We start from the raw sequence: 20,913 nt of genomic DNA on the forward strand, positions 1-20,913 counted from the left end.
CACAGAACAATGTTAATCTTTTACTGTTGTTCTTATAATTAATTTAACAACATAAATTTAATTTGCTCTTTAGTTATAATTGATTTAAATTTATTAAATAACATGAGTGTAGTAATTTTCTAGCAATAATTTTAAGGACTGTTATTGAATCTTTATATGGCAAATCCGTGGCTCGCTTTCAATTAGAATGAAAGTTATTACATTAGTTAGGCAACACAAACCGGTGTTAATACACAAGCCTATGAAGACTAAATACTTTTCATCTAAACTTTCTAAATTCGCCTCTGAACGTTACTGTTGCAGTACTTAAAACAATAAATCATTGTCGCTATCATAATCATCTTCTTCGTGATTCTCATATAGGCCTACAACTTAACTCCAGATTAACTTCGAAGATGCCTCTGCAACACCAATTGAATATGAGGTGTCATCGGGCTCGAATGATCACATCGAGCATTTATATGGCGCTCTACATAAAGAAAACCACATGTGCCTATGCAATTCAACTTAATTAAACTTTTTATTTTATTCAATTCTCAAACAACAGAGATAGAAACCTCCACTTGCATTAAAATGTCGTCATAAAGCTTAAACGAATATACTTCATAAGTAATATACATTTCATAATATACTTCATAAAAAATATGAACAATCTAAATTATTAAATGTAGACCTAACTGCTAATCCTTTTAATAAACTCTCTTACGTCAACTCGATCGTTAAGTGTTTAGTGCAAGTACGTTCAATGTAAACAAGGGTACGACGATTAGAATCAAATATAGAATTTATGCTTTTGTAAACAACATACCCAAAACACGTTATATTCTATAATTGAAAGAAAATTTAACTTTTTAGAAATTCGGCCAAATATAGTTTGGGCGTGACTTTGCAAACTTTACGGCCAGGCGAAATTTTATACGGCCAGATTTGAGGAATCTGGCCGTCAAAAAGGCCAAATTGCAACCCTGGGCGTAACTATACTAGGAGGCGAAAACGTGCGGAGCACGAGTTTCTTTCAACTTTCAAGTTCTCAGTTCTTCTCGCTGTACAGGGGGCGCTCTGCAATTTTGAACGTCGGGAAAATTATGTCAACAACACCTACGCTAGAGTATTGATGATCAGGAATGAAGTGAGGTTAAATGTTGCCAATATTATAATATACTAATAGCTTTCTGTTGTTAAGAATATTGCATTTCAAAAGGGGAGTCTGAGCTACCAAATACGACATACGTAAGTCTTTTAATCTCAGCCTCTTTTTGAAACAATTTTTCAAGGCTAGGCCAACCATAGTAACCGGAAAGATTCCCGGAAAAGTGGCAGGGCCAACTTCCTTTGTATGTTATAATTTTTGCCCGGGCCCTGCCTAGGCCTAGCCTAGGCTACCTATACTTTCTTGGCTACAGTACTTCTGTGTCTAGGCCTAGGTTAATTTGACAGACCAACGGCTTAGTCGTAGACAGGGTAATGAGAAAACTAGAAATAATGTGAATTCCAGGCAGGGAGGTGGTAAAATAGTAGTAAAAAAAATACACCTGATTGACAACACTGCAACAGAAATTAATTTATTATTAATTAATGTGGGCTGACACTTAGAGGCCGGCGCTAATGCACTCTGCACACCACATCCAAAATCAAAAGCTACTATATAAATTACTATTGAATATTCATAGACATGCATAAATGGCTTTATATTGTCGATTTACCGTAAAAATACGCTATTTTAAGCCTCTATTATAAGTAAAAATCTTGTTTATTCTCACACCCGACGTCCTGCTACTTCGCCGGCCATCTTGTAAATAAATGGTTGCCAGAAACATTTCAGAATTTCAAAATCATCTGGAATAAGAGTCTATTTAAATGAATTCTTAAAACTGGTAGCTTAGGGAGTCTCAATTTTACACTGTGCGCTACATATACCCAGTTTGGTTCAAATTGCGCACAGTTGATAAGAAATAAGATGCGCTTAATATGAGGCAGTTTAACACTGTGCGCTACTATACCCAGTTTGGTTCTAATTGTGCCCATATTGATAAGGAATAGGATGAACTTCATAAATTTTCCATGTGAGGCGCTACTCATCTGGAATAACCTTCCAGTGCACATTCGATTGTCAACTGGTAGCTTGGGGAGTCTCAGTTTTTAACACTGTGCACTACTATATACATGGTGGTTTAAGTTGCGCACAGTGATAGGAACTTAGGAATAGCTGGAGGAACTTAAGAAATGCGAGGCAGTTTAACACTGTTAATATACTCAGTTTGGTTCTAATTGCGCACATATTGATAAGGAATAGGATGGAACTTAATATACGAGGTAGTGAACACTGTTATACCCAGTTTGGTTATAATTGCACACAGTGATAACAAAAACAATGAACTTCATTAATACAAGGCAGTTTAACATTGTGCGCTACTATTCCCAGTTTGGTTCTAATTGCACACAGTGATAAGAAATAAGATGAACTTCATAAATTTTCCACATTCGATCTTCACCATAAAGACTCACCTTTAACTAATTATCCCATGTTTATTCTTATTTTATTTATTGTTGCATTATTTATTTATGATTTTTCCACTGCTTCTTTTGATTTGTTTATTTGTTCTGTGCTTGGGTTAGGCAATGATCACAGCTGCTTGTGGGTTGTGAGGTGCCTCTAGACATGTCGGGTGCAGCGCTTCGTATCTGCAAAGAAAGGCGCTTTAACACACACACACTTTGGTTCTAATTGCACACATATTGATAAGGAATATGATGAAATTCATTAATACGAGGCAGTTCAACAATGTGACCAACTATATCCATTTTGGTTCCACCTGCGCACAGTGATAAGGAATAGGATAAACTTCATAAATACGAGGCTGTTTAACACCGTGCGCTACTATACTCAGTTTGGTTCTAATTGAGCACAGTGATAAGAAATAGCATGAACTTCATAAATAAAGTTCCTCCATGCCAGCTATTCCTTATCACTGTGCGCAACTTAAACCACCATGTATATAGTAGCGCACAGTGTTAAAACCTGAGACTCCCTAAGCTACCAGTTTTAAGAATTCATTTTGATAGACTCTTTTTTCCAGACGATTTCGAAATTCTGACGTCTCTGGCAACCATAACAAGATGGCCGGCGAAGTAGCAGGACGTCGGGTGTGAGAATAAACGAGATTTTTACTTATAATAGAGGCTAAAAATAGCATAGTTTTACGGTAAATCGACAATATAAAGCCAGTTATGCATGTCTATGAATATTTAATAGTAATTTATATAGTAGCTTTTGATTTTGGATGTGGTGTGCAAAAGTGCATTAGTGCCTAGAGGCCTAGGCCTCTACTACTGCTAGGGCCCTAGGCCTGCTGGGCATATAACTTAGTAGTAGCCATAGATAGGCCTAGGCTTGATAGGCTTAGCTAGGCATATGCCCAGCACCCATGAAACTTTCTTACACTCGCTATTTTTCTTCTAGAGATCGTGCCTTTGGTAGAGACTAAAAAAAGGCTTTCGTGAGGAATATAGCCCCACAAAAGTATTCTGTCCGTGCATTTTGGAAATTAAGGACCAATTAAACATTTTGGCCCAGATTGTGGGGAATATTTTCCATCCATTATAGGAATCCATCTGTGCATTTTGTAAAATATGGGCAGATTTCCGAGCAGGTTTTGCTGAAAATATGGACTAGACCTTATCGTAATACTGTAAAACCTTGAAAAATAGAAGCTCATTGGGCTTTATCTCTGGAACTGGCCATCTTGAAATGAAGCCCACTGGGCTTTATCTCTATTACTAGCTATCTTGAATTGAAGCCCCCTCCCCCTCTTTAGTTTGCAAAAGTAGCCTCAAAAAGAAGCTTATCTTGAAATGGGCTTCTTTTCGAGATAGTACAGTACATACACTGTAGATGAATTTCAAACAAACAAAATAAATACATTAAAAACTTGCTTCGTTTTACAGTAGTTAAGGTGATTTAATGCTGGTTAAATACATTCCATGATGCAGACTGATATTACAGTGGCCTTATTTATTGCTTTATATTAGTAATTCCCAAAATTCACAGTAATCATTTTAAAAAGAAGCCCCTACCCCTATTTACTTTGCAAAAGTAGCCTAAAAAAGAAGCGCATCCATAGGTTGCAAATAGAAAAGAAGAAGCCCAGGGCTTCTATTCGAGGTTTTATGGTATATAACCATGTATTAACTACAGTATTATGTAGTACTGTAGTTACAATTCTGCACACCTATTTTTATAGTGATTATTTACGCAAATTTGAGCTAGTTTTTGATGTATTATCCACACAATTAAAATACTTTATAGTATGCTGGTCTACTACAATATCACACTTGGTGATGAATTTTAAATCAGTTATTATATGGCAATTTTGATGACGCAAAAACATATCTTTTTTATTTTCAAAGGAAATCATTTTATGTTTGTTTATGTTTATTACCCACAATGTCGCATTACCTGAACTCAATTGAGTCATGGAACCATTTGTTGGTCGATTATTGCAAATTAACTATTGTACTGTAAGCATAAAATTGTTTTACACAGATGAATCATTTGCTTTCAGTTTTGTAACTTTTAAGTCACTCAACAGTTCTTATTATCATACATTGTATTACCTTGTACCTAGTAATTTTCTTGCACTGCCACTTTAAAGAAATAAATCTATAGATTTCAACTTTAATTTGAAATCTAAGCATGTGTTTCAGATTATAAAATCATATTTCATATAATATATTTGTCTTATAAATGAAATGGACTGCCAATAAGACATTGATTAAAAGTTCAGTATATTAATAATAAACCCTGGCTTTTGTACCTAAAAATGAAACAATAAAAAAAGAAAATTGTTTCTATTAACTAGTAGTAGCTTTCTATTGATTTTTGTTTGTCAATTATACACTTTTTGCAAGTTTTAATTTTATATCTTCTTTGCTTAGACCCTGAAATTGGCTAGTATCACTTTGCAAAATATTATTTTTTTTTAATTTTTCATTTTAATTTTAAATTAAAATTCATCATTTATATTCATGGCTATATTTTGTTAAGAAAAAACATGTTTTTTTTTTTTATATATTCACTGCTATTTGTTATGAAAATAAATAAATATTTGATTTATACAACATTTGTCATTTCTTTCACAGACATTTCGCTAACCCACTCTTGTGTCCATGCATTATCCTATTCATCACATCTACCTTTTTACTAGTGCTTGCTAAATACCGGTATATTATCTACTTTTGACTAAAATAATATTTTATTTTTTCGACTAAATCTAATATGACATTTATGTATGACATCATTATTCATAATATCTTGGATACCTCTCCAATTAGCCTCTGATCAGCTTTTTAGATGCAGTAACAGTTGGTCGCTTGATGAGTCAATTTATTACAAATAATTAGATTCATAATGAGATATCATGCAGCTTTAACTAAAGGTATCCTATAAAGGGACGTAGAGTATAAAAAATGGACCGCTTTTTAAAGCATACAGTGTCTGAGTTTTAAGAAGCAATTTATCTAAAGTGATGCGAATTGTATGAACCATATTGAACCGGTCAGTAATTTGATTGCAGTGAACCATATTGAATCTAGTACACTCGCAAGTTTTTTGACCTTATTATTCTGTTCCATGAGATGAGATTGCCAGGGATATTTGTAATTCATTGTTGATTCAACATCATTGGTAAGACTGACTTTACCAAACTGGGAGACACTGTCAAGAGCAAGCTGTATGATTGTTTTTTACGTGTGTGCAGATGAAATTTCCCTTGGAATTTGATGAGTGTTGGAATAATATGTGAACACACCAAGGTTTGGCTTTTAAATCGATGTAATTTGACCAAAATAATGTTCCTACAACCAGGTAAGTCAAGAGACATTGTTTGAGAAGAAAACTCATGTATTGTTTTCTTCTTTTTACAGGTGTAATAATATTTCTGAAGTTAATATGGCATTGTGACAAATAACGTAGCATTAATATCGCATTATTCATGCATGTGTTAGCTGCATACATTTTAACAGACAGTTTAGTATTAAATTAGGCTAACAACTGCATTGTAAGGATAAATACAGGTCTACAGTAGGTGAATAACAACATTGTAATGGTCAGTGGATGACTACTGTACCATGTATCTAGGTGAAAGTTAACTAACATAACAACATTATAATACAGTAATTGGTTCATGAATACCATACTGTAGATTAACAACATTGTAACGTTCGGTAAGAACCCATTTTTGATATAAATTGTCTAACAACTTATGATGCACGATACGGATATTAAATTTTCAATGTGTTTGGTTATGGGCTAGGTAGGAACTCCATCAGCATGCATTTTGCTTTGTGTGTGTACAGTATATATGTGAAGTAACAAATTAATTATGCAAGAATTCCTATTTATAATTAATAATACTATTTGTTTGATACTATTTGTTTGATGATTAATTATTATTTCAATTAAATTATTTGTTCTTGAGGATCAACTATCTGATGATAGTTAGGAATCTTTTATTGCTGCTGTGAGTGGAAAGGAGGAACATACAGTACATATTCTGTGTGAATTTAATATTTTGTTGTCAATCACAGCCAACCATGGAGATGATTTAACAGTTATTTTCTGGATGACTATAGGCTCACCTAAGTGTCACTTGTGGGACTGGCAATTTAACCCCTCTCTGACCTTTATGATTCATGTGAAGTCAGTTGTATTTGGCTTAAAATTTGAAGGGAAAATAATACTACCTGCAACTTGAGTGATAAGTGTTTTTTTTATGGTAGTTGCCATGGATAATAATCATCTTCCCAAAATGTGATGCTGAGAAAGGGTCAAGTGGTCATCTTTTGTTTATTGTTACAGTTACAAAATGCACTTCTATCTTCTCTAAATATAACTATCTAGTCTTAAGCGCCTTCAGAATCATTGGTCAGTTTGTTTGTCTCCAAACTACCGTAGGCCTACCCTAAAAGGATGATGTAGGCCTACATTACTTATAATGTATTGTACAGCATAAAAAAACAATCCAAAGAAGTAACAAGAGGACAACTATTGTTTCACAATGCTAGCTAAAAAATCAGAAGTAAAATTGTTCATTTAAAATACAGTAATCATATACAGTAAGTTCACTTCCAAAAATTCACCGATTTAAAAGTTTTAATGATGCACTGTAATTATTTTACTACAGTTAAGAACCCGTACATTATTTAAACTAAAAACTATTCCCCATAGGCCTATATTACTACTAGTTTAACGCCAGTATTAATATAGCGAATGATGTTTGTGTGAACACTTTGGAATTTTAATCCGTGGATTAGCTTACGCCTGCGTAAGCTACGCCAGTCTTACGCTGTGTGTGTGAACATACCCTTAGAAATGATGACATTGCTCACTTGTTAAATAAAATTTTACTTTTACTAATAAACACTTGCTGAGATTTCCACCTATGACTTGAAACGCATTTTTTATTGAAATTAATTCAATATAAACTACAACTTAAATTATACCTACAAAACCTTTGATTACACAATTTATTAATTAGAAGACAACTATTTATGTTTTTGTCATCAAGTTTTTCTGAATGTTATGTAAAACTACATTAAATAAAGTGATTTTTATAAACATTAATACAAAGTAGATTTACGATTCTGCACACCTATTTTCCTGGCGACAGTGTAGGATTCTGAACCATTTAAAGGTAGAACTCTAGTAATGAAAAACCAAGGCAAAGGTTGTAAACAATAAGAAAAAAACCATATTGGGTAATAAAAAGTTGCTGAAAGCCACAGGCAATGTGAAAGTCGCAACGTCATAGCCGCTATTAAATCCTCCACTAGTGACTATTAAAAGCAGCACTTGATATTATCATCTACTTTTCAATTATTATTCCCTAGATTCATGACCTTATCATGGAAGGGACAAGTTCACTAGGTTTGTTTACATCTATAAAATACCAAATATCCTTCCAAATGACCTGCAAAATTATTATGCAAATTACAGTAACTACCTAGTTTGTTTGTTTGATGGTTTGCATGGCGAAGTAATAACATATAATGTTGAAGCTTGCGGTACACCACGTCGGTAGTTCTGAAAAGAATTGTTGTAGTTGAGAAAGTCTCGACGTTTCGATTGAGTTGCTTCAATCGTCTTCAGGAGAATAATCTACAGAAATTCAAAACAGAGAAATACTTTATGTTTGGGTAGAGAGGCTGGTTGTTGATTGGATGGATAAACTAACTAATGAGAAGGCTGCTAGTGAATGGCTAAAACAAAAGCTATTGTCCACAGAGAGAAAGGGTAGGAACGCCCAGACAAAGGCATAGTTCCAGTGGCGGGAAAAAGGGTAGGAACGACCAAAACAAAAGCATAGTTCCAGTGTGGCAGAAAAAGGGGGGGGGGGGCGGGGGGATGAGAATGATCAAAAACAAAGGCATAGTTCCAGTAAGGTGGGAAAGGGGGATGGGAACGACCAAAAACCAAAGGCATTTATTGATTAAATATGAAACAGAGTGACAGTTATTTTGAAATTAAAAGAAAAGATGAGAACAGACAGCTCTAAAATGAGGCATGTCTTGGCGAAATGGCTAAGTTGTCGCACAGGCCTGTATTGAGTAAATATGCTATAAAATATGGGAGCTCAAAAAATTGCCTAAAAATCCAAATTTGTTTTTCACTATAAATCAACAGATTAATGTCTTATTAATCATGTACCAAAGTATTAGTTCTGGAAGTGGTCAAGAAATTGTTTATTTAATGTTATTTTGATAGTTCATTCTATTAAACAGTGTATGCACAAATAACTTTGAAATCAAAATCATGTTTATCTTGATTCTAAGAGTACTGTACTTTCACTTTCCAATAACTTAGGCTTGAAATGTCCAATTTCAATGAATAACCCCTCATTTTAAAGATCACATACTCAGGTATCTGAAAATACCAATAACTTGAATTTCAATTTTTTCTACAACTTAGCCATTTTGCCACAACATGCCTCAAATAAGGATGCCATCATAGGACCTGCCAAAATAGCAGCATACCAATGAATGAATGAGGCCTGTTAATTATAGGCCTAATGTAGTATTGTACTGTAGGTGTTTCTAGATTACAAGGCTTAGGTTAAGTGAATTAATGATGAATATAGCCTATGGATATTTAATTCTTATTATTATTTTTATCATTATTATTGTTATTATTGTTATTATTATTATTATTATTTAATATTAATTACATTACAATGCTTAGGCCAAGTTCATTAATGCCAGAATGATATAGGCCTATTTAATTTATTATTTTTTAATAATATTTTTTTTTTGTAATTGTTATTGTCGTGATTGAATAGGCAATAACTGGGTTTGCATCGGGAGAAACATGTATAGGTGTAATTTTTGCCCTACCTGACGTGAAATGTACTGCTCAGTAAGTACTGAGTATTCAGTACATTTCACGTCAGGTAGGGCAAAAATTACACCTATAAATATTTTTTTTACTCACTGTCCCATTTTTTTCAAAATTTCAGTCAATGGCATGCGAAGCGTGATTGTTGTGTCAAGCCTAGGAACCTTGGGGCCTACTCTGCGAGGTGGGGAGGGGGGGAGGCTAGCAGGTAGGACCTACTCAGCTTGTAACTAGGCCCACCAGTTAAGCCTCTTTTGCTCTAGCCTTTGCCATGTACCTATTTACTACTGGTACTACACCCTATAGAAGGGGGTACTAGCTGTTGTTGTTGTTGTTGGTTGTATTACATTTGATAACAAACATACAAGAAGCTCACAGTTAGTTACAGACGTATAGCCTACATCCCATAAATCGGTAAGATTTCATAGGCCTACTGTAGGTAAACATATATAAAGAACAGCACAGTTAATGGTAATAAAATACTCGAGCATCACAGCATTGCGAAATGCCTGCTCTTGTTTGTATCGAACTCGAGTCAAGTCAATCCGAGACGGTCCGAGTGGAGTTTCATGCAAATGTTTCGTACAGGAAAAAAATCGCAGCCTGCCCTGTGTTGTAGCAATTTTCATTGGATTAAAGCTTTTAGTTTATAGCTTTCTTGAGTAGCTTGCTACTTCGACAATTTATGTGTTCTTTTGGTATTAGCCAGTTTTTTAAATATTTTTTTTTAGTGCAGTACATAGATGATTAATTAAGGTAGATATGGTTTAGTTTATTTGCTCTCAGTAAAGATGAACCAGGTCATTATTTCCATTATTTTTTATTTGTTCAGTCAAAATTTTTATCCAAGGAGATAATTATGTAATACAATTTTTTGTAACAGCGCCCTCTGTAGGCTCATGCTTTACCTAAAGCAACACTGGTACAGTAGAACCCCTATTTTAAGGGGACACCTTTAAGACCAAAAAAAAGTGTCCCCTTAATAGGGGTGTCCCCTTAATAGGGGTGTCCCCTGAATAGGGTACCCCTATTCAGGGGACACTAACCAAAAACGTGAAATTGTCCCCTTAATAAGGGTTTTTGGCATGTTTTCATATAACGATGACATACAATTCTTTATAATTTTATTTTTATTGACATAATTAGTTACAGTAGAATTAGAACTAATTTATAGCAATAATTTGCAATATGCAAATACAATACTGTACATTTATAATATGAAATCGGCAGAAACGTAATTTTTTGTTGGGAGCCGCACGTCCTTCAGGCGACAGTGGATTTTCCGATTTTGTGACTCCTGAGCCGTCATGCCAAATGAATAAAATAAAATAAAATAATTAAAACAACAATAGTTTTTTTGTATGTTCCAAATATTGTTTTATGATGCAATGTTAGTGAATGGATTAGAATCCTTTTAAAGTGCATGAAAAACAAAGAAAAAGGAATATCCATGGTTAAGGGCCAAAATTGACAAGATTGGTTTATACAAAGTAACACATGCAGTATGCCTTACCGATACTCACGCTAAGGATTTTAGGAGAAAATTCTGGTTTATTGCTCAAATTTCAAAATTCAAATTTCATTTTCAATCAATTAATTAAAATTTCAATAAATCCAAAAAAACCTCTGGAACAGAGAAGTAAAGTAGTAGCTAGGCCTAAAATAACCTTAAAACAATAGAACAATCTAATTAAAATGGACAATTTATTCATACTTGTACCAGAACAATTTAAATAAAAACCAAGAAAAAATTCTCAAAATTCTCAAAATACAAAATTTAATCAAATGAATAAGAGGAGAGAACAGAACACCACCTTTTAACAGATACAGTACAAGCAAAACAACAAACCATGAAATACTTAAACACACCAAACAAAGATGGATTATTTTACTTGATTCAAAAATCTTTTGCACTTTAATTTCAGTTAAAAAAACATTATTATTATTATTGTTATTATTATTGTTATGTAGTCTAACAAAAGATCGCCACCAAACAAAGATGGATTATTTTACTTGATTCAAAAATCTTTTTGCACTTTAATTTCAGTTAAAAAAACATTATTATTGTTATTATTGTTATGTAGTCTAACAAAAGATCGCCCTTGGCAACAGCAGTAGAAAGGTGATTATAGTTAGAAAGGTGATAAAAGTTTCTTAATAAGTTGCTCAAAATGTGTCAATATATAAAGTTAAGTGAATTTTTCTTATTTTGAGACGGTTGTATTCATAGTGATACAATATAAAAAAAATAAGTGTCCACTTAATAGTCGTTATTTGACCTTTTGGCACACTCAGAAAGTGTCCCCGTCCCCTTAATAGGGGTGTCCCCTAAATATGGGTTGGCCGCAGTGTTAAAAGATATATCGCCCCTCGTTTCACGGAAAAGTGTCCCCTTAATGGGGTTTTCCCTAAATAGGAGTGTCCCAAAGGAGGGGTTCTACTGTATTATATTAGCTACTGTAATAGCTTATAATGAAACTTAAACATTTACGGTGGCAAGTACAGTGAATTACCAAAAAAAATTTTTCAAAAATATTATTGTAGAAATAGGTAGTTTGACATATATGCTTAAAAATACAAACATCAGTTATCCACAAAAAATGTTATATTTCCACACATAAAACGATGAAAACAATGTATATTCAAACCGGAAGTGCTATTTTTTATAACAGGAAGGGATTAAAACTTCCAAAATATCTTTCAAAAATGGTATCATTATTATTCACTCAAAATTGTTATTCCTTGAAATCCAGCTTTAGCCTAAGAAAGGGAACTAGAGTAGAGTGAGCCCTCTTTGTTCAAAATATTTTCTTTTAACAACAATGGTATCTTGTTGTTGATGGAGTAGTGGATATGACCATGGAGGTATTTTTGTACCTCCATGATATGACCCAGATTTGTTTGTTGATTATTGCATACATGCCAAGTTTGAGTTTGGCTGTGGATGGAGATTTGCACAGGAACGAAACAATTTAGGCGTGGGTCGAGGGCCCGCCTAGGGCCCCGGAAATTTTTAGGCCTAGATGCTCTCTGGTGCACTCTGAGCAGATCAATATTAGTATAGATCATTATCCTTCATTCAAGGCAGCATGGGGTCTTGGGTCAATTCTTGTCATAATATTACTGTTATTATTCACTATAGTAGCTCTGTTGTAAATTTAATTCAAATAACAATTTCAATAAAATTTTCCTTGCAAGAAAACAATTTTACACAAGTAATGTTATGAATTTGATTTTGATAAAGAATTTATTCCAGGGCCCAGGTAATGATGCTCCCCTCTAGGGTGACCTAGAAGAGATTGGTACTACTGGGCCTAGCACTAATTTCAACATTATTTCACCTGATGCATCCAAATATAACACATATATGTAAAATATTTTATAATGAAAGGCAAATATAACTTGCAGCAAGTACATTTTGTAAATACATTTATAAAAGGATACATTAGACTAATTTGATTTTATAGCTCAATAGTCTGTAGTTCTGTTGTTTTTCCACTTCCTGTTTTTTAAATGGCCGTTTTCATAAAATGGGGTTTTTTCTATAAAAAATGAATCTTCTCGAAAACTACTCATTGGAATTGCTTGAAATTTGGTAGGAACATTGCATGTGACTGTCTAAACAATACTATGAAGTTATTGGCGAAAATCATGTTTTTATCTGATTGTTACCCAAAAATCATCATTAAATATTTCCCTCATAGCATTCTTCAGACATGGTTAAATGATACAAGACACAAAGAAAATTTCCAATTAGACATGGCAATTTAAAGCATTTACATTTTTTTTATAAATCTTAATTTTCTATCAGTTTTAGCAAAAAATACCTAATTTGCATATTTCAAGGCCAAATATGTTGACCAATACATTTTACGATTAGCAATAACACAAGCTTTCCAAAAATATATACTTTATTTGGGTTATTGTGCTTAGTTTGTAAGTTATGAAACATTAAGTGTTGATATTGAGCCTGACTAAAATTCACTGTACTCGTCACCTTAAGTGCTGAGGAAATAACAATATACCTGTTGATTAAACAAGAATGATATTTTAAATTTTATTATTGCTATTGTTATTATTTTACTGATAATTGTGATAGTTTAACTTGCTATGCAGTAAGAGTTCAAATTTTGTTTTATGTGTGCCAGTTATAGTTGAGTTGAGTTAATATTTATTTTGATACAGTAGCATGATCTTAAAAAATATAAAAATAATTCTCTGTTAAAATTTGGAATATTCTTGAAATTACAGTTGGTGTACAGAATACGCCATAATAAATATTTAGAAATTTATAATTGTAAAAAGCCACTGTAATATATAATGTTATTGTTAGTGAAATTTATGTATCAAGAAAGTGTGTGACATAAATTATAGGATTTGTGCTTATCACAACCTATCAAAAGTTTTCCATGGTTCTGTGTATAAACAAAAGCAGTGTACTACTGTAATGGTGAACTCAAAATCAATATCATTAGTAATCATCAGTGATTGATTGATGAATAGATGACAATTCAGGTAAGCAACAGGCAAAGTGATTTACTGCTCTCCTTCACAGGTATACCTGCTTGCTGATAAATCGCTCTCCACATTCCATATCAGTTGTAATATAAACAATACAAGTTACTTTTCTATTGAGATAAAATGTTCATGTTATTCTTCCCTACAGCATTCCTTGACATGGACTAGTTCCCTCGGCTACAACATACAGTATTATCAAACACTATTGTGGTTTAAATTGAATATAAATAAGTGAAGCATGGAAGATAATATTTCAGAATTCACAGTATAGAATTTAAACTATTAGCTGAAACTACTGTTTATAATATTTTGTGTGACAAGGAAAGATCAGTTATGGCTCATCTATTGACAATATTATTTCATGTGCCTGGATTAGTTGTTGGGGTCCAATCACCATGTATATATGTATTTAGCAGTAACAATTCAAGCTAACACTATACAGTTCAGGAGCGTGTCTGCTACGTACCGTATAATGACAATGTTAAAAATCTCAGGATGTTACATTTTTCAAAGGCAGACTTGGTTGATGTACCGCTGTTGTCTTTCTTTTTCGACCTTTAAATTTTTTTTTTTCAATATAAAATTTTGCCTAGTGATTGGCATTGGTTTTCTGTGGCAAAATCAGTGAATTAAATTTGGCTCAAAATTACGATGACATCAATTTGTGATATTGCCACTTAGGCCATCTTTTGTGTTTGCATGTGATGTTTACCAAATACATTAATTCAATTAAATACATTGCAACAGCTGACCACACTGCTAAAATTTGAATATTAGTATAGATCATTATCCTTCATTCAAGACAGCATGGGGTCTTGGGTCAATTCTTGTCATAATATTACTCTTATTATTCACTATAGTAGCTCTGTTGTAAATTTAATTCAAATAACAATTTCAATAAAATTTTACCTTGCAAGAAAACAATTTTGTAATGTTATGAATTTGATAAAGAATTTATTCCACCTCATTACCAAATATCATGCTAAGTACTTAAAACTGTCAGTTTCCAACAAACTGTAATTTTGCGAGAATTGAAATTAAGTGGTGGTGCCAGCTGCAGAGGCAGAAGAACCCAACATATATTTTAGGGAAAATTTTTGATTTTGACAAAGAATTTATTCCACATCATCTTATAGATAACATATTATTTTTTAAATTTATATGTGGTTAAAGAAATGTTAAAAGAAAAGTTATTGACATGTCACAGGGTATATAATATTAAACAAACTAAATTAAAGAACATGTGCTATCATTGAACCACACTGTTTTTATTTTATTTGACATACAGAAGGATTTCTTGAGAATTAGTTTAGTCATTTGAATATAAAATCAAGCTAATTTAGGAGGATAGAAACAAGGAGGTATAAAAATACCTCCTTGATAGAAACCAAATCTATTTCCATGAATACTGCTCAGTTGTACTAAATCTAAATGCATTTTATTCATAGGAAATTCTTTCCGGTGGTTCCATTTTATGTATAACACTGCATTCACTTACTGCACACAGGAAACGTGTCTTATAATAATACTTTAAAATAAAAACAAGTGACTCCAAATTGAAAAGTGAGGCCATATTTACTCAATTCCTGATGATGACTAAATAAAGTCGAAACGTTGAGTAAATACGGCCTCGCTTTCTCTATTTGAAGTCATTTATATTTTATTTGAACAAAGTCAGTGCACCTTTTGGTTTTATAATGCTATAATGTTGGATGCACAGTGTTTATATTAATAGTGTGCTTTCTCAAATCCATGAATGTCAGTATCTGGTCAGTTACAATCAATCTATGATTATGATCGATCCTTGTTAATCAATAAGGAGTACTATGAATATGCAATACACAAAAGTAAATGCTATTTGAGTTTACCTATCAATATTCCTATAATAACTTGACATTGCAATAGCCTTGACCATTGTGGGTATTGATATTTTGAAAGTCTTTTGATATTTTGAAAGTCTTTTGATATTTTCACCTTTAGGACAATTCAGGAGATCTCTGTCTACAGTATTTATGATCTAATGCTTTCAATTTTTCAAAAAATAAATTATTTAAGATACTGATGTACTGCACCTTGATAAAATATGTAGATAATATAATTCCATTGACATTTTTACATAAGCACTGTATACAGTATAAAATATATAAATTATTCTTTTATTTATTACCTCACAATTTTTAGAGTAGCCCCTTATCAGACAACTTTTCCCCATTCCCCGTTGAATACAAAGTATTCCTAGGGCTACTAATTAGCATAAATCATGGTCCTGGCAAAGGTCTTGTTTGTTGAAATGGATCAATACTCGGTACATTATTGGGGAAGTGTGTAAAACTCAGTAAGGCTACTGTATTAAAGCAAAATGTCATAGTTCAAATCTAGAGGTGGTTGTTGTCTCACTTCACTTGGGAGTGTATTTGTAGCTCACCAGCGGCATCACGGTTTCCCTGGCAGGTGGTCTATCATTCCTCAATAGATGGCCACTCCCATCTCAGCCCCATCATGGTCGGGGCTGAGGTGAAAAAATTAGGGTTTTTTTTTACCTCATATGCCTAAAAATTGCACTCTCAAGCTAGCTGTCTCTGTTGTAAAAATTAATTTATCCAACAGGTTTTTATCACAACTTGTTGATGGTTGGGCTAGGTATTTCCAACGGCTGGTGCATCTGGCACCACCCCTGATGGAGGTTTTATTATTATACCTGTAGCTCTATAAATACATTGTAGGTTTGAATATGCTACAATCTGTAAAATTCTCCTACAAAAAGCTGAGTGTCATGTGTTTAATTCCATAAAACTGCAGCGCATTAAATGTCCTACATTATGTACACTATGTACAGACTGACCAGTGAAATTTTAGACCAGTATATTCATTTGTCTTTTCTGACTGTTATAATTGTTTATATTTTCTTTTTCTACCTCTTCACTGCTGCCTATGCTTCGACAGTGTACATGAGTCTGAATCATTATGTACAGTTAGTAAACTATTGAGTCATCTGCAAATTAACATAGCCCTTCAATGAATTTCATGGAATTTTGCCGTCACAGAGCTAATTCCCATCGATTCTACATGAGTTGATGAAATCACTATAATGCCAAAGACCTTCAAAATTGGCCATGTTCGTTTATTCAGATCCAAAGGTAGGTTCCTTATTCAAGTAATTAATATCTGCTTTTTATTTTGTTTTCATTTTGTTAAAAGCAATAACATCTAATTTTGTTTTTACTCGGAGATAGACTAATCTGATAATTTTAACACGTTCCATCTTGTTAGTATAACTCCAAAGAAAGTATAATGGGTACTTTGGAATAAGATAAAAATGTATTGTGTTGTAGTGGCTTAAAATAATTTCATTTTATTAATTTTGTCTCAGTGAATGAATAATGAAATCTGCCTTAATAATTGAAATTATTGTTGGTATTTTTTTAATTTTCTTTAAGGATGTACTAAAAAAATAATATTTTAAAAGATAAACTGTGTTTATGCCAAAAAACTTGAATAATTTAATACCTTATTTACATTGCTGTACATGTATTTACAATAAAAATTTTTTTTGCCATTTGACAAACACATACCGGTAATACTGTTAATGATCGAAAAATAATCACTTGAAAGAGTTGTGCTCTTAAGTACTTGGCACACCGCTTCCTGGACATATTCTGTTTTTAATCATTGTGGCATTTAATAGGGAGCACATTACCCAGCATGCCTTAATGTTTCTTATTGTTGGGTCACTTTTAAACAGCCAATTTCTCACTGAATTAAAACTAATAACACTGCAACAACTGGATAGGCCTATGTGCAACACATAACACTGTTACTTTTGAGTGCATTTCAAAAACTTACAAAAACCCCTGAAATTGTACAGTAGTAGATAATCCCTGAATCAAAATTTGTATGCATGCTTTTGACGACAGACTATCTATATTTCAGTGTTGACTTTTCTTCTTCAACTTTGTTTCTGTTAGTGGTGGATATTAGTATGTTTTGGGCTTTAATTTGCATTTATTGTCAAAAGCTATCTTTTATGCATTAAAAGCAAAAACCTGTGCTATAATTTTTTGTCTAAATGCACTTAAAAACAAAATGTTCAGTATTTTTTTCATAATTTTGTTGTCTAATTTAAAGAAGGTATACATTTTTGTTCTAATCACTATGATTCATGTTTTTATTTTAATGATAAATTTTGTCAATAAATCTTTATTAATTGGCTTTCTAAACTATAATTGATGGTAAATGTGGATCATAGGACTTATGCTCCAACATCTTGACATAGCTATTCCTCTCAGTTGATAACACTGTATGATTATGAAATGTCATGTGCATATCATTTGTACATACAGTAGAAAGATGTGGTTTTGTAATGTACATTTATGTTGAGGTTGTTTGTAGTAGTACAATAATGTCTGGGGAGCATTTGTTTTATGCATTTGCATTCAACTGGTTTTTACAAGGAACATGTACAATTTTTAACTGTGAGTGACACTTGGGTGATGTACTATGCATGTGAAATATATGTGGAGGGTATTTTACATGGAGATCCACATACATATCAAGGTCACATACACATGAAGATGCATATATGAAGATCATATACACATGAAGATGCATACATGGCATTCACGTACATAGAGATCACATGCACATGGTGATCATATATGTACATGGGAGATCACATACATATCAAGGTCACATACACATGAAGATGCATATATGAAGATCATATACACATGAAGATGCATACATGGCATTCACGTACATAGAGATCACATGCACATGGTGATCATATATGTACATGGGAGATCCACATACATATCAAGGTCACATACACATGAAGATGCATATATGAAGATCATATACACATGAAGATGCATACATGGCATTCATGTACATAGAGATCACATGCACATGGTGATCATATATGTACATGGGAGATCAACATACATATCGAGGTCACATACACATGAAGATGCAAGGAATTCACAGTATATGGAGATCACATACACATGAAGATGCATACATGGCGGTCACATGTACATGGAGATCCTAGAGATCACGTGCACATGGCAGATTACTTAAACATGAGGTCCCATACACATGGAAATCACATACATGTGGAGGTCACTTACATAATGAAGTTGCATGAGATCACATCTATTGTATGTTGAGATAAATATGGAGATCACATACACATGTAAATCATGTACATGGAGATCCACATACATAACAAGGTCACATACAAATGAAGAGGCATGACAATCACATACACATGAAAATGCATATGTGGAGATCACATGTACACTAGAGATCAATACACATTGCAGATCACTTAAACATGAGGTCACATACACATGGAGATCACTTACATATATGAAGGTGCATGAGATCACATCTACTGTATGAAATAAACATGGAGATCACATACACAACATATGTGTATAGAGGTCCACATACATATCGAGGTCACATACACATGAAAATGCATATGGCAATCAAATACATACACACTAGAGATCACATGCACGTGGCAGATCGAAACATGAGGTCACAAACACATGGAGAACACATACTCTGGGAAATCACTTAGCATGAAAGTGCATGAGGTCACATCTACTGTACTGTATATTGAGATAAACATGGAGATCCCATACACAGGGAGATCCATAAATGATGCTCCAGAAATCACTTGCAAATGCTGATCTACATGCATACTATGGAGGTCTCAAGAACATAGAGCTCACATACAGTATACAAGGTACTGTGTATCATGGAAATAGTATTTTCACACATGAATTATTTATGTGTGGTACAGATTCACATGAAGGCATTTATTGTGTGAAATTTCACTTGAAGTTTTCAGGATCAGTTTATGTGCCATGCAACTAAAGAAAAAAAAGCACACAGCAGGTGAACGATGTGGCACAAATAATAATAATGGTCGACTTATAGAGCGCATATCATGGAGACCTCTATTCGCTTAACATAAATAAGAATACAAATATAATGATACTTAACTAATCCTACTTCTTAAACTAAGGATGTTTATCTAGGCTGCATAGTGGACAGTTAGTAATTGCTTCTGATCATTAAGCTCATTAAGCCATAAAAATAAGAATCTATTAAATTAAATCAATTATATTGAGTTTCATATATCTCCATCCAAGTGTTCTCATGGTTACAGTATGGACTATGCTATTGATTTACAATAAATATAAAAGTCTATTAAAGAATACAGTAAGGACAGTTGGCCAGCTATTGACTGCGTGGCTGTTACCATTGGTATACCCCTTCTATGGTATAGTAAATAGTGAACCATGAGGTTCAGCGTCCTAGACAACAGTTAAGTATCGGGCCGCCTTCTGTCAATATGAATATTGTTTACATCTGATAAATCAACTTTGTTGTCAAAAACTTCAGCAAAGTAAGTAAACAATAGAGTTTAATAATGCCATTTGTAAAAGAGTTTATTTTCAGTTGATGTGTTTTTATAAGTGCTGTTGCGGTTAATTGGGCCTTATTGATCTATTAATTATTTGATATTTAAAATTGTGTATTTATGGAAATAAATGCTATTTCTTTTTTTATACGACTTCTAAAACTTAGTTATCAAAAAATTAACTTCAATGTGATGTTGCAGTTTTGTATTTTACGATGCCTTGGAGAGCCCTCGATACTTTGGTTATCCTTCGAGGCCATTTTATATTGTATTTTACTTTCTCCTAAAATTTTGTAATAAATAAAAATAAATATCTGTGTTATAATTTTCTCAATAACACTGTATGGTATTGTACGCCTTTCTTAGTTTATTAAACAGCAAGTGAGTAGTGTCCATCTTCATAGAAGCAACATAGACTATGACGATGTTCTCCACACAGTGTTTGTGTATGCAGGAAATGCTTTGATGTATTCATTTCCCCAATAGCAAACAAGAAATACATTTTTAGAACCATGGGGGAACACGCCCCCCAAAAAAAACTTACTTGTGGCCCCCCCCCCGCCCCCCCCCCCCC

At 33.2% G+C, this 20,913-nt stretch overlaps 1 protein-coding gene across 4 annotated transcripts in view; it reads left to right on the forward strand.

The window, feature by feature from the left end:
• Nucleotides 1-1,057: 1,057 nt before the first annotated feature.
• Nucleotides 1,058-20,913, forward strand: part of LOC117124694 (transmembrane and coiled-coil domains protein 2-like) — a 57,330-nt gene continuing 37,474 nt past the window's right edge. Inside the window, exons 1-2 of one of the 4 annotated variants that reach the window (XM_033271026.1) lie at nt 1,058-1,230; nt 5,140-5,863. In XM_033271026.1, the coding sequence (XP_033126917.1) occupies nt 5,779-5,863 (85 nt within the window). In that variant the 5' untranslated portion in view covers nt 1,058-1,230; nt 5,140-5,778. Of the gene's footprint in view, nt 1,231-5,139; nt 5,864-16,849; nt 17,044-20,913 lie in introns of all 4 variants that reach the window. The other 3 variants (XM_033271027.1, XM_033271030.1, XM_033271031.1) reach the window with 3 other exon arrangements.

Source organism: Anneissia japonica, unplaced genomic scaffold (genome assembly GCF_011630105.1).
Source record: "Anneissia japonica isolate Jap-2015-1 unplaced genomic scaffold, ASM1163010v1 scaffold284709_len978187_cov192, whole genome shotgun sequence".
Taxonomy (NCBI): Eukaryota; Metazoa; Echinodermata; class Crinoidea; order Comatulida; family Comatulidae; genus Anneissia; species Anneissia japonica.